This window comes from Nerophis lumbriciformis, linkage group LG09, assembly GCF_033978685.3.
Source record: "Nerophis lumbriciformis linkage group LG09, RoL_Nlum_v2.1, whole genome shotgun sequence".
Classification (NCBI taxonomy): Eukaryota; Metazoa; Chordata; class Actinopteri; order Syngnathiformes; family Syngnathidae; genus Nerophis; species Nerophis lumbriciformis.
The window spans coordinates 18,391,000-18,403,270 of record NC_084556.2 but is presented as its reverse complement, the minus strand read 5'-3'; the positions used below and the strand labels follow the sequence as shown (position 1 = coordinate 18,403,270).

At 40.0% G+C, this 12,271-nt stretch overlaps 1 protein-coding gene across 1 annotated transcript in view; it reads right to left on the bottom strand.

Annotated features, from left to right (window-relative positions):
* Positions 1-12,271, bottom strand: part of LOC133607620 (ryanodine receptor 1-like) — a 68,048-nt gene that overhangs the window by 30,647 nt on the left and 25,130 nt on the right. The window contains exons 37-71 of the mRNA XM_061962428.2: positions 12,037-12,237; positions 10,699-10,810; positions 10,465-10,608; positions 10,107-10,380; positions 9,905-10,019; positions 9,699-9,831; positions 9,525-9,619; positions 9,315-9,450; positions 9,057-9,243; positions 8,870-8,981; positions 8,678-8,798; positions 8,260-8,429; positions 7,947-8,167; positions 7,770-7,860; positions 7,170-7,310; positions 6,934-7,097; positions 6,766-6,844; positions 6,492-6,581; positions 6,286-6,426; positions 6,132-6,209; positions 5,984-6,059; positions 5,775-5,898; positions 4,526-4,641; positions 4,352-4,419; positions 4,157-4,278; positions 3,967-4,016; positions 3,825-3,885; positions 3,626-3,752; positions 3,245-3,356; positions 3,083-3,164; positions 2,882-3,012; positions 2,475-2,795; positions 2,138-2,378; positions 1,051-1,138; positions 616-708 (exon numbers count right to left, since the gene is read on the bottom strand). Coding sequence (XP_061818412.1) covers positions 616-708; positions 1,051-1,138; positions 2,138-2,378; positions 2,475-2,795; positions 2,882-3,012; positions 3,083-3,164; positions 3,245-3,356; positions 3,626-3,752; positions 3,825-3,885; positions 3,967-4,016; positions 4,157-4,278; positions 4,352-4,419; positions 4,526-4,641; positions 5,775-5,898; positions 5,984-6,059; positions 6,132-6,209; positions 6,286-6,426; positions 6,492-6,581; positions 6,766-6,844; positions 6,934-7,097; positions 7,170-7,310; positions 7,770-7,860; positions 7,947-8,167; positions 8,260-8,429; positions 8,678-8,798; positions 8,870-8,981; positions 9,057-9,243; positions 9,315-9,450; positions 9,525-9,619; positions 9,699-9,831; positions 9,905-10,019; positions 10,107-10,380; positions 10,465-10,608; positions 10,699-10,810; positions 12,037-12,237 — 4,617 coding nt within the window. The remainder of the gene's footprint in view (positions 1-615; positions 709-1,050; positions 1,139-2,137; positions 2,379-2,474; positions 2,796-2,881; positions 3,013-3,082; positions 3,165-3,244; positions 3,357-3,625; positions 3,753-3,824; positions 3,886-3,966; positions 4,017-4,156; positions 4,279-4,351; positions 4,420-4,525; positions 4,642-5,774; positions 5,899-5,983; positions 6,060-6,131; positions 6,210-6,285; positions 6,427-6,491; positions 6,582-6,765; positions 6,845-6,933; positions 7,098-7,169; positions 7,311-7,769; positions 7,861-7,946; positions 8,168-8,259; positions 8,430-8,677; positions 8,799-8,869; positions 8,982-9,056; positions 9,244-9,314; positions 9,451-9,524; positions 9,620-9,698; positions 9,832-9,904; positions 10,020-10,106; positions 10,381-10,464; positions 10,609-10,698; positions 10,811-12,036; positions 12,238-12,271) is intronic.

The window sequence follows — 12,271 nt, the reverse complement described above, 5'->3', positions numbered from 1 at the left end:
GGGTAAAGTCCAAACAGGGACTGATTAATTACCGGTAATAAGAAGTGTGTCTCAATACTGTCTGTCCATATATTGCAAGTATACAGTATATATTTGTGTGTATGCATTAGGACATGTTGAGGATCAGATGTGCCAGTGTGCTGGGGAGGTTGATGAAAAGCTCCCCCAAAGTGAGGTGCCATGCGGTCAGCACAGCGGTCGTGCAAGAACAAGGTCTAACCTCTGAGTCCCCGCCCTGGAATACCCAGCCGCAACCCAACAGATGAGGACAAAAAGGGACAGTCAAAGAGAGAATATTGTTAACATAGCTGCTTCGCTTGTAAATCGTTCCATCAAACCTTCAGAAAAAACAGCAGTAGGGGATATTCACAAACTAAACCAATAACAATGAAATATAATAATAATAATAATAAAGCAACCTGCGATATAATATGTAGACATATTTAAAAATCTGTACAATTATCTGGTCATGATTTATAGTAAAGTATGTACAACTGGACTAATATGCTGTTCAAATATTGCCGCGGAAAATACATATACATATTTGTTCAAATCTGTACGAGAAATAATGGATAAACATTGTAGCAGCCTCACCGTTCATGTCCAAGTACTCACCTTGCTCATTTTACTCTTGCTGTCAGCAGTGAGGAATGACATGTTATTGATCTCATTCATCACCACAAAGTTCTGCTCCTCTCGCTTGAAGTTCTGCAGTGGCGTCAGAGAGCACAAGCATACTGAACGTACAGTAACACATCCACATAAATAGTTACTACTGTTAATGTTTCAAACAACCCAATTAACCGCAAGTTATTGAATTAAAACATTTGTTCTGCTGTTACTGTGTTGTGCAGGATACTTGTTGATAAATGTCCATGTAGTCAACAAAAACGTTTTCCTTTATACTTTCTCATCGAAAGAGTTTCAGAAATAATGTCTTTCCAATTAATGGAACTTTTCCTCTTTGCAGGTCTAGCACATAAACACCCAGACCATACTATAAGTAAAGCATTTATGGTATATTATCTAACGCTAATTGTGTGCACTCACGTGAGATTTAGACCAGAATATGAAGACCTCTCCAACCATGCGGAACAGCTCCTCAGCGTCGGGGTCCGGGCAAGTCAGCCATCTCGCCCTGTGACAACATTACATTACTTCAATTGATCATGAAGTCATACATTTTCCTTAATTTCTTTAGTGAATGTGAATAAATTCTTACGACAGGGTCCAGCTTGTGCAAGACTTGTGTATCTCTTAGGGATGTCACAATCAACATTTTTGGCCTCATCCCCATCTGATTTTTTGGCCTCAGATAAAATCAGGTTTTGAGTCCTGATTGGATACTATGATGATGAATTCTTGAACTTAAAATATTTCAAACTAAGTACCGGTAACTAAAATAAACACAAAAACACATTTTACAATGCGTATCCTATAATATTAAAAATTTGCTAGTATTGTTGTAAATCAGATGATGTATTAAATGTGTATTAAATGTGTGGTATTGAATGCTACATAATTTTATCACAATAACTAAACAAAGCAAAACCACAATTGGCTTCCATTTGAATCATTTGGGTTTTTTCCTCTAAGCCTTCCTGTACCTAAAGACTTACTTACTTAGTTATCGATAGAATCAACATATGGATCGATCATCAACTTTTTTACATTGAAGCCTTAGCTTCTTGTGTCATCCTGCTCAGTGTGTTTGTAAAATGCTTAGCCATTCCTTTTCCTCTGGTCCTCCAGCGATAATGATGTTTGAAAGAAACTTAGTTTCTTTTCCACCATGGCGGTGAGGATTGGTATCTTGGTGGCTACACTCTGTGGATAGATGACGCGTTCTTTGCAGCTTTCTCTCAAATTCACGACAGTTTTCTGGCAAGACATGCATCCCCCTGAAACTCATGCAACTCCTGCATGTGTGTCACAAGAAATGCAGGAATGTAATTCTGTCTCCCTGAGTGTGCATCGTTTTTGAAGGAATCGTTCACATGAGTACAATCTTTAGTCATAAAAACACTGGGACACAGCTAATCCACCGATTGATAAAAAGGCAAATATCGGTCCGCGATCCAATCCCAAGATTAGGATCACGACATCTTTAGTATCTGTGAATGTCTCACTCAGGTACCTGTTATTGTCCACATAGCGGATGAGAAGCGGGTACAGAGCATACAGGTCTCGGCAGAGGACAGCAAACTCATCTCGAATAGTGCCGTCTTCCTCGTCACCCTCTGATTTGCCCTCCATTCGCAAATGGTCTTCCTCTGCCACTACCTTTGATGTACGCTTTTTCAGCTTCTCCATCGTTGGAATGAAATGAGATTTGAGCATCTCAGGTTTGGCCCGGCTCACAATGGGTTGTGAAAACACTAGGAAAAGGGAGAAATGGAGTCATCTCACATCTATGAGCAACCTTTCCAATACTGCGTTTGTCTGGCACATCAATAAAGTAAAAACTTGCTCACCAGCCAACCTCTTCATCCAGGAGGCTTCATCAATACCCAGGTTGTTGACGACAATTTTCATAATGCTGCCAAGCAACTGATTGAGGTGTTCTGATGTAACCGCAGTACAGAGTTGACCTTCCAGCTCAAGGAAGTTCTCAGATCCTCGTTCCCACCAGCGGGGCAAATAGTTACACAGCATGGGTAAAGTTATCTCAATTACATGAGGCATTTCTGTATAGCGGGCCCCCGACTCTGCCAAGTCTCCAATCTCTTTCAGAAGGGAATCCAGCTCTGGTATATCTGGACAAAGCTCCTGGACTTCATTAGGGAGGCCCAAAACTTTCAATGGAGAGGAAAGTGTTTTTTAACTCAGTTTTTTTTCTTCAATTTCACATAAAACCTTCGCACCGGTTGAGAAAACTTACTAGCTCTTTCTCTTGGGGTCTTTGTGGTGTAGACAGAGAAAGCGTTGAATTCATTTAGATGGGGCTCCAAGTAGGCCACTGGCATAGCTGCTGCCAGATGAGCCAAACACTCTCCAAGAGCTGGCCTCTGTCTGTAAATATCAAGGGTAAAGTCAAGTCTTTCAAGGTTTTAAAATGAAACGCATGCAGTCTAGCTGGTACCTCTCAACATGTGGATTCTTGACGGTCCCAAGGGAGTAGATGCTACACATGATGCGATAGCACGACATCTGCAGGTCATCCACTGTGTGCAAGCAACAGACGCCAGCGATGTACAGTAATGTTGAAGGGACACATTTGAAATTATCATGTAAATGAACTCACAGATGACATCATCTCCAAACTGGTGCTGGGCGATGTGATCAAACAGGGAAGTGAGCACTGGGAGCAAAGCAATGGTTGTGTAGTTGATGTTCTGGGAAACGCCTTTCACTTGCTGTCAGGAAAAGTTGTATGAAATCCAATTCATAAACGGTATTATACATTATGTATAGGCAACAATTCTTTGCCATTTCTTTGCCATTCAAGTAAAAATTTAAAAGTTTTGCAGAATCACACAATAATAGTTGATATCTTTATGGAAACTGAAATCATTGACCAAATTTTACAAATAGTCTTGGTATGATACAAAACAAATTCAGTCCAACCCGAATGATTAATGTATCAATCATGAGGTGTGTCTCACTACCTTTGTGTATCTAGTACCTGATTGCCTTTTGACACTTTGCCCAGTTTTAGGTTCTCCACCATCTTTTCAATATCATCAGCAGCACTCTCAAAGAATGACCTCAAGCCAGCTTTAACAATCTCAGGGCCGGACTTCATTACGGTTCTAAATACAAACAAAGAATGTTAAAGAAAACAAATCAATTGCATCGAATGCATGTACTTATATTTACTTAACCTTGCATCCAATGATCGGGCCAGAATGTGAAGACAGTTAACAATGGCTGCTGCGTCCGTTCCTGCACATACACGTATAATTCTATATTAAGAGATTTTACACCGCCGTTTCAGGTTTGTGGGGGGGGAAACCATCAGCTTACCAAAGAGAGAAACTCTGTGTCTCACCAGAGAGGACATTTTACAGAAGATACTAAGGAATAGAAGGAAAGGAACACAGAAAACAAATGCAAGAGAAGGGAAAGAATACGCATAAACACGGAACGATGATGAAATGTGAAAGAGTGGAAATGTAAAGAATACATAAGACGTGTGTAGTAAAAGAACCTTCACCTTGCAATCATCTCTTTTTCCTTATTGGACGAATGGCCACCACTACCCAGGACTTTAGCAGGCGTGGACAAGAAGTAGAGGCAGTGATTTTTGAAATACTGGTTAATCAGAGGCATCAGGATCTGAAAGAGTAGGTCTCTCACATTTAGTTAAGCTGGTAAATCAAGACAAGATCACAGTAAACATTAGTCAAACCTTTGCAAAGAATTTAATTTCCTGTTCATGAGGAGACTTTTCTACCCGTCCACTGCTTACTACAGCCTCTGGAACACACATTGTAAAGGAACTGTCAAATAAATACATTCACCTAGACTATGACCACTGCATTGCATGCTAGACAATCTATTCTGAATCTTTGCCTCTCAGTACCGAGATGAGCGATAAACTCCTGGGCAATTTCCATCCATTTCAGCAGCTTCTGCAGGAAGCCGTAAGCAAATCTTTTCTCTATGGAAGAAATGTCAGATTCCATGTCTTTCAGGCCCCTGATGAGAAATAAAACATACAGGTTTGGGGAAAACCGAAGTAATTTTTTCTATTTCTATACAGTTACTCAACTCCTCAGCCAATCTTTTCTAAGCGTGACTACTACTCTGTTAATATAATGTCATGTAAAATGACTATATATTTTCCTCAAAAAGACAGGCTGTCTTATATTTGACATATAAAGATTTATACATGCAAAAGAACAGGGGGTGCCAAATAACTTCTTCATAAGTGAGTCAGAGCTTTTCTTCCTGTCACTTGACTTGAAGCGATGTAGCTGCAACACAGACACTCAGTAGAGGTGTCTCAAATGTTGTGCAAGTTAACGAACAACAGAGGAGGAAATATGATGTTATAAGATAATGATGATCAGTGAAGAAGATCCATCAAACAACTGTTAAAGGGGAACTGCATTTTTTATTTTATTTTGCCTATCGCTCACAATCTTTATGAGGGACAAAAACACACGTCTTTTTTTAGAATCCTTAAGATGATGAAAACGCTTGCAAAATGCAGCAAATGGGTGTCACAAATTAAAATGCAAAAAAAAAACCTGTTTTGTCTTCTTTTCTCTCATTAGGATTGTGAACAATAGGCAAAACTCTAAAAAAAAAAAAAGGTAAGTTCTCCTTTAAATCTGATATCTACCAGCTGGTAAATGACTGTTATTCGAAAGATGAGTTTTAAAATGTTTTTTATTTTGTCTTGTCAAAAACAAGTCTCGAAAAGAGGGATCATATAATATTCAGGGTCGTCTTATTTTTGCGTCAGTACAGTAATAGCAATGTATTGTGGCTGTGTAGTATTTTAATTCAGTTGGTATTTTCTAAAAATTAGGAGGTCCAATATGAGCCTAAAAAGATTTTTCTTTTGTCCTGTCAAAATTATGTGACCTGTTCTATCACTGTAATAACAATTGCATAACCATGCGTGTCTATATTGCACACAGTGTGATCAGACAAAAGGTAATCTCCAGCGCTCTAATCATGGTTTGCCATCTAAATAGAAAGGCTATCTGAGGATATTTTGCCAGAGGAATACAGATTGTTTCTATAAACCATATACAAGTAAATATAAAACATATATAATTGTACTCTGCTAAATTCTCTGTTGTGTACGCATGTACTGCTACCTTGTGACCGCATATCCATTTAGCTGCAGGAATTTGAGCAGCTCATAGGCCTTCTCTCTGTCTCGTGCCTTTTCTTTTGCAGTCAGGGTGTCATATGGAACCAGGAGAGGATGTGTCCCACCACCTGCATAGAATCGAAAAAATACCATTGAAGAAAGCCAAAAAAAGAAAAAAAAGAAAGTAGAACCTTATTTTGATAAATGTTGTACCTTTGGCTTGTAGCTCAAGCTTCTTCTTCCTACCCCAGGTGTTATGGTAATTTTCTGCCAGCTGCTCCGCCATTGACTGGACAGAACAAATCATATTAATATAGACCATATGGTATTATATAATACATAGATTAGAAGTTCAAAATACCTGCAAGTCTCTTGAGAGGGCCATGTGTGCGATGTCAATAGGCTGTGGACTGTAACCATGACTTGGGTCGTAGGTTGCCTTTAATGGAATAATTGTCCTGTATTATCAACATATAACTATGGTGATGTCATTAAAGTATCCTACTGCTGTATACCTGAGCCGTCTGTGAGATTTTCCGTGACGCCGCCTTCTTCTTTTCTGATTCTTCTTCCTCTCTTGCTTTGTCTAAGGTCCACTCCCATGCCAGCATGGCTTTGACGGATTCCTTAATGGGCCAACGGTAGATCTCCTTGTCCTGCAAGCAACAGTCTCAGTTTGTCAGAAATACAAATATACAAAATAACGTAAATGGACCCATACCTTCTCTGAGAATGTCTTGTATGGTCTAAGCATGGGGTGAGTTTTCGCATTTTCATCTAGGACTTCACCATATGACCAGTTATTCTGGATCTGGAACACCGAGGCAGAACTTTTAAAAACAAATCTTGTTTGGGAATTCTTTAGATTGTGCAAGTGTAACTACTTTGTAGCGAGTGAGTGGATATATGCTTGCTATTAAATTACCTAACGAAAACACATTTATATAAATGCGCTACATAATCCAATTATTTACAGTAATAAATACAAGTTTTACCTTTTCAAAAGCCCATTTATCATGTGTATATTCAGCATATTTGTTGATAAAGGCATCCAGTCTTTCCGGGATTATGGTGCTGTTTGACACAATTACATTTTTGGTTCATTTGAAAGTTATATAATGAGAGTAAAAAGAGAAAAGTGAAAAACATCCTTCTGTGCTCACTTTGTGGTCTCTACTGGTTTAGGATCAAAGTTTCCCTCTGCATCCACTGATGCCTTCTTTTCTGTTTTGGAAGAATAGCTGGCGTCTACGTAATCCGGGGGAATGGCGCCGGCGATGGCACAAATACATGGCATAGAGATTTTAAAAATCTCTGCATCGAATTTCTGAAAATCACAAAAACACAACATTACTCTGCACACACTATGAGATTAAGAACTGTTTCTTCATTACAGTACTTTGTGTGCAAGGGACTCAAAGATGCCCCAGAACAGTTTGCGGGTCAGGTGCAGCTCTTCCTCTGATGAAACACCAAAATTGGCCCAACCATTAGGGAGGCAGTAATATTTCCAACAACGTTCATAGTGGTTGGTCAACAGCTGCAGGACACAGGAAAAACAAATTGCAGTTCCATTACAAATAGTGTGACTGCTACGTAATGCTGAAAATATAACAAGTAATTCATGAAGGATACTGCTTAATACATCAAAGCATTTTATAACTACCCTTATGCTGTGCAAATAACATCACAGAGATCACATCACAGGAATCTGGTCAAATGCTTTGTAAGTGCAAATATTTTTTCTTCTGGCACTGCTATAGTATGACATCCTTACTTTTTTGATTTTCAAAATTCTTATGGATGAAGTCCTGTCAGACCCATGTTTGGGCTAAGACAAAAATAGCTTACCCATCCAGAATGAGACAAATATTTAGTTTTTCCATTGAAAGAGTGATGCCTCAATATACTTTTAGAGTTTTTAGGATTATTGACTCAAGAGTCAAGAGACAAGATTATGATTAGAATTTTTTTTCTAGAGTTCTAAAGATTCACTTACTTTCAGTGGCATTTTGGCAAACTCATTAAGAATGGGCACATCAAACACCAGTCGTCGTAGCAAATGTTGAAGCATAGATGGGCGGAGATGTCTGCAGCGAAGATAACCGCAGATAACATCATACTAAGAAACAGAAAATCTGAAATGCCATCATAAGTTTGTCTTGAGTTTTCTCACTTGCACAAAGCCATAAGGCACTCCTCAATGATGTCTCTTTGGGCCTTTGTAAAGGCCCGTCCACGAGACAGCCGGTAGATTGTGTGCAACATGGAGTCAATCATTATAGCTCGGTGATCGCTGCCTGCAAAGAGTGGTGCACACTTGGTGATGAGTGGCAGCACAGCAGAGCACAGATAACGGTTCAGAGCTAGGGCCATCTCTGTGGTGCTGAAGGCAGCCTAGTGGACCGAAAACACAACACAAAAACAAAAAATATTATGAAAGTATAAAAAAACAGTTATGGAGGACATTGTTGTATGTTAAATCTCACTGTGTCAAGAGAGGCAGCAGCCCTCATGTCTGGTAAGAATCCCACCTCCAGCACATGGAGGAGGAAATCCTGATTATCAATACCATAAACTCTGTCGAGGAACAGGACCATTGGAGCCTTGTGATCTGGTACAAAACTGGCTGACATCTTTGGTTCTATGATGCTGTTGTCTAAGTAAGACATAAAATAAATACCACATTACATATAGCCATCAATCAGATAAACCTGCTTTTATGAAGTGACGTAATCCAACATAGAAATAAAAAGATGGAATCACATGGCCAAAAGGCCATAGAAAAAATATATAAACCCTAACTAAACTGTATCAGTAGAGTATAATGATATATAATACATCACATCACAACCACAGACTATCCAAATAGGCTGGATAAAAGTAGAAGAGAGCAATCACTGTTACCTTTCCCAAAAGATGGAATCTGAACAGGAAGGCTGATGACCCCCACCAAATCTTCAAGAGGGACCAGAGACCTTAGGATTGCTCGGATCCTCAGGGCCTCACCTTTTCCAGCCTGGATCAACTGCAAGAGACACCATCTTGGTCACTCAGTAACGTTTCCTTTTCGTCTTAGCTGTTTGAGAAGTTACTTACATGCATCTCTGGGGCACAACGCCCCAGCAAATCAATAAGGGCCGAGTAGAAAGACATGATGGCATTTCCAAGGTGCACTCTGTTCTCTTCATGTTGCTCCTCCCCTCCAAACCTACAAATAAAAGACTGCAGCTTAACGAGTGATTATGGAATGTTGCTTCTTTCAACACAACCAGTGGAATCTTACATGGGAAAGCGCCTGTCTTTTTTAACACTGGGACCATCCCTTGCAGGATCCTCTGATATTTTGATGGCCTCTTCAATGGCAGCCAAGAGACCGTTACCACCTTCCCCTCTGAGGGCTGGACCAAAGCATTCTGGCCTTCGGATGAGGAGGCGCACGACTACGTTGGCATTCTCTTCTACGCTCTCTCCTGTGGGACATGAGTTGGTGTTTAAAAAAGGTACAAAAGTAATACATTATAGAGTAAAATACAAAACAGACCATTGACAAATACAGCGAAACGAAGAAAATCAAGGTATTTCTCTCCTCCGCATGGATTCCAGCCGATGTCAGGGTAACCTTTGGAGAGGAGCATTGGGCAGCTCTGAAGTCCACATCCAGCTAAATACTTCACTACCTTGAAAGACATCACTTCAATCAAATACTATACGGCCAAGTCTGACATATTAGTAAATATCGGTTGCCTTTTACCATTTCTAGATCTTGTTCTTGTAGAGCCAACGCAAGTTCATTGTTGTCGATACATGAGGCTGCGGCTACATCCAAGGGGGTGGAGCCTCGCATCCCTGCAGAACATCGCATAATATTCAGTTTTAAAAACATCCTGTCTTAAGGCAAATAAATCATCATGGGAAATACAATCACCAAGGCCGATGCCACTGTTCTGCAGCAGATAGCTGAGATGATCGAACATAGAGCGCTGATTCTGGCGACTGATGCGACAGAAATAGCACAGAAAGCGACAACAGTTTGTCACCACACGGGGAAACCTGATCTCCTGTGAAAAGAAAAGCAAATAAAAAGTAGTTTTGAGTATATTCAGACATGCAAAGGATATAAAATATACGTACCTTTGAGTCTCCCCCGCCTAGTACATTGACCATGACCTCCATGACCGTTTCATGCATGCCCAGAGCTCTCATCAAGTTTGGGTGCTGATAGAAAACTTTGTTGCTCATAATATTCCTAAAGGTGAATGTTCATGCAAAAAATTAATGAGTTCACTGATTTGAAATAGTAAAAATATATGAAGGATCAGAATTGTTTGATCACCCAATGCTTTGAATCATGAGCCTTTCTTCTTCCGGACCCATCTGGACTATAAGAAGGGAACGTATCTGACCCAAGCACTCCAGCAGGTCCATTGTGTCCTGGATGGAGACTGCATTGATGGTGTAAGCCTTGGGGAGGGCACGTATGAGCTCCCCCAGTCCGTCATATTGCCTGTGGAGGAGGCTGAACATCATACGAACAAGCTCCGGGTTCTGAATAAAAGACTCCTGAGCCCAATGGATCATAGTATGGGAAATCAGCTCCTGGAGGGTGGCTGGGGACAAAATAATGTAAAGCATAAAGTAATAATACTGTTGGAATAATATGTTTTAAACAGTTGGCATAATAAAAATCTCACATGGTTTTTTATCTTCCTGAGGTTCAGGCTCCTCTACAACCTTTTTCTGGCGGATTTTTTTCACCCTTTCCAGTAAACGGAACAGTCGTCCTCGGAGAGAATAATCCACCACCTCCTCTTGTTCCTCTTCTTCAATATGGACACCTAAATAAGAATACACGTTAGTACCAGATCTTTAAAGTGACAATTTTGAATGCTGACGTCCGTGGGTGTACTGCCTCTAACAGAACTGACCACAATGTTCCAGCAGAGCATTGTGAAATGCTTGCAGATCTTCGCGGACCTCTTCTGGAACTGGGCAGTCCTCCTCTTCTGCACAGTTCTTGAAGTTCATGAGCATGTTGACCTACAAAAGAGGTCACAGCTTTAATTTCAGTTCTAAAAATAAGGCCTAAACAATTTAGTGTATGCATAGATGTAAATGGGTTTTGTCCGTATTGGAGCTACATTTTCTACTTTTCCGCGACCCCAAAAGGGAATAAGCGGTAGAAAATGGATGGATGGATGGATAGTTTTGTTGTAAACATTTTTTTTTAAATACACAAAGAGTATTTAAAAGAAAAATAAGTGCACACTTTTTTTAGGCTGAAAAAAATATGATTCACTCTGGTAATTCTTTTGAACAAATGGTTTATTTTTATTTTTTCACTTTCATATAGTTAGATATTTTAGGTTCTGTTTATTTCCTACAACCCCTGAAAGAAACGTGGTAGCCCCCTATCCTTTTTTCTAAGGTGTAGGTCATGATGCCTTGTGCTCTTAGTTGATGACACGCCCCCACGTGAAATTCGCCCCGAAGTCTGAATCTGGAAGAAAAAAAGGATTTGAATCTAAAAGGAAAAGATCAGAGCCTGAAAAAACTAGATTTTTCAGTTTCAAATGTTTGGCCCTAATTTAGTTTTATATGTCTGTCCCCTGCACTCGTCAAAAAATTATGTTACGTTATTGAATGAAGACAAGTCAAACACAAGCTTCAGGTGGAAAATGGCTCAGGCTGAAACTTCCAAAGTCTAATTGATTGGCTTTCTGGCACTGCCTTGCCAATGTGACAATGATTGACAGTACAAAGAGGCAGACCAATCGGTGATCAGATGCAAGATAAGATTGAGTTGGCCTCCACGCGGAAATATGATTCACCATCAAGTAAGGCAAATCAAAAATTCCAACAGGAGGAGCCTAGTGCTCCAGTCAAAGGTAGTTGTGGTGTTGACTAAGACTTGCGCTAAGGGAATATGAACACAAATTGCCTTTGCATCGGCTATTTCCTAGTAGTGCAATGGCTTGATTTTCAGCGTTTTGTTCCAGCGGACATATTTCGGTCAGTTCTTACAAGGTCATCATTAAACTAAATCATAATGCAATCTTGAAACAACGAAGTCACTCGATTTATTTTTTTTCTGTTAATTTTCTTATTTCTTATAAAAAAATGTATTATTGAATCATTTGTTTCCCATTCATATTAGTCTAAAACATGCATCTAATTCCTTCAAACCACACCCTCTGTACGCAAGCCAGTTGTATCCTCCCAATTCCCAAATGTCATCCCTGAGTGTACAAATAAACTGTATACACCTGCTCTTGTGGTGGTGATCGGAATTCACGGGTCTTGCGTGCCGTCTCGGCTGCACTCATGGTGAAAGCCAACATCAGCTCATTGTACCTCTGCCTCTGGTTGGACTGTATCCGGTTGACTAGTTGGTCTGAAAAGGCAATGATAGCTTCTACCCTGTGGCGGAGCTCGCAGTCACAGAAATACTGCAGCAGAGTGCACATCTGAAGAAGAAAAGTTAGTAAGTTAGTAATACCA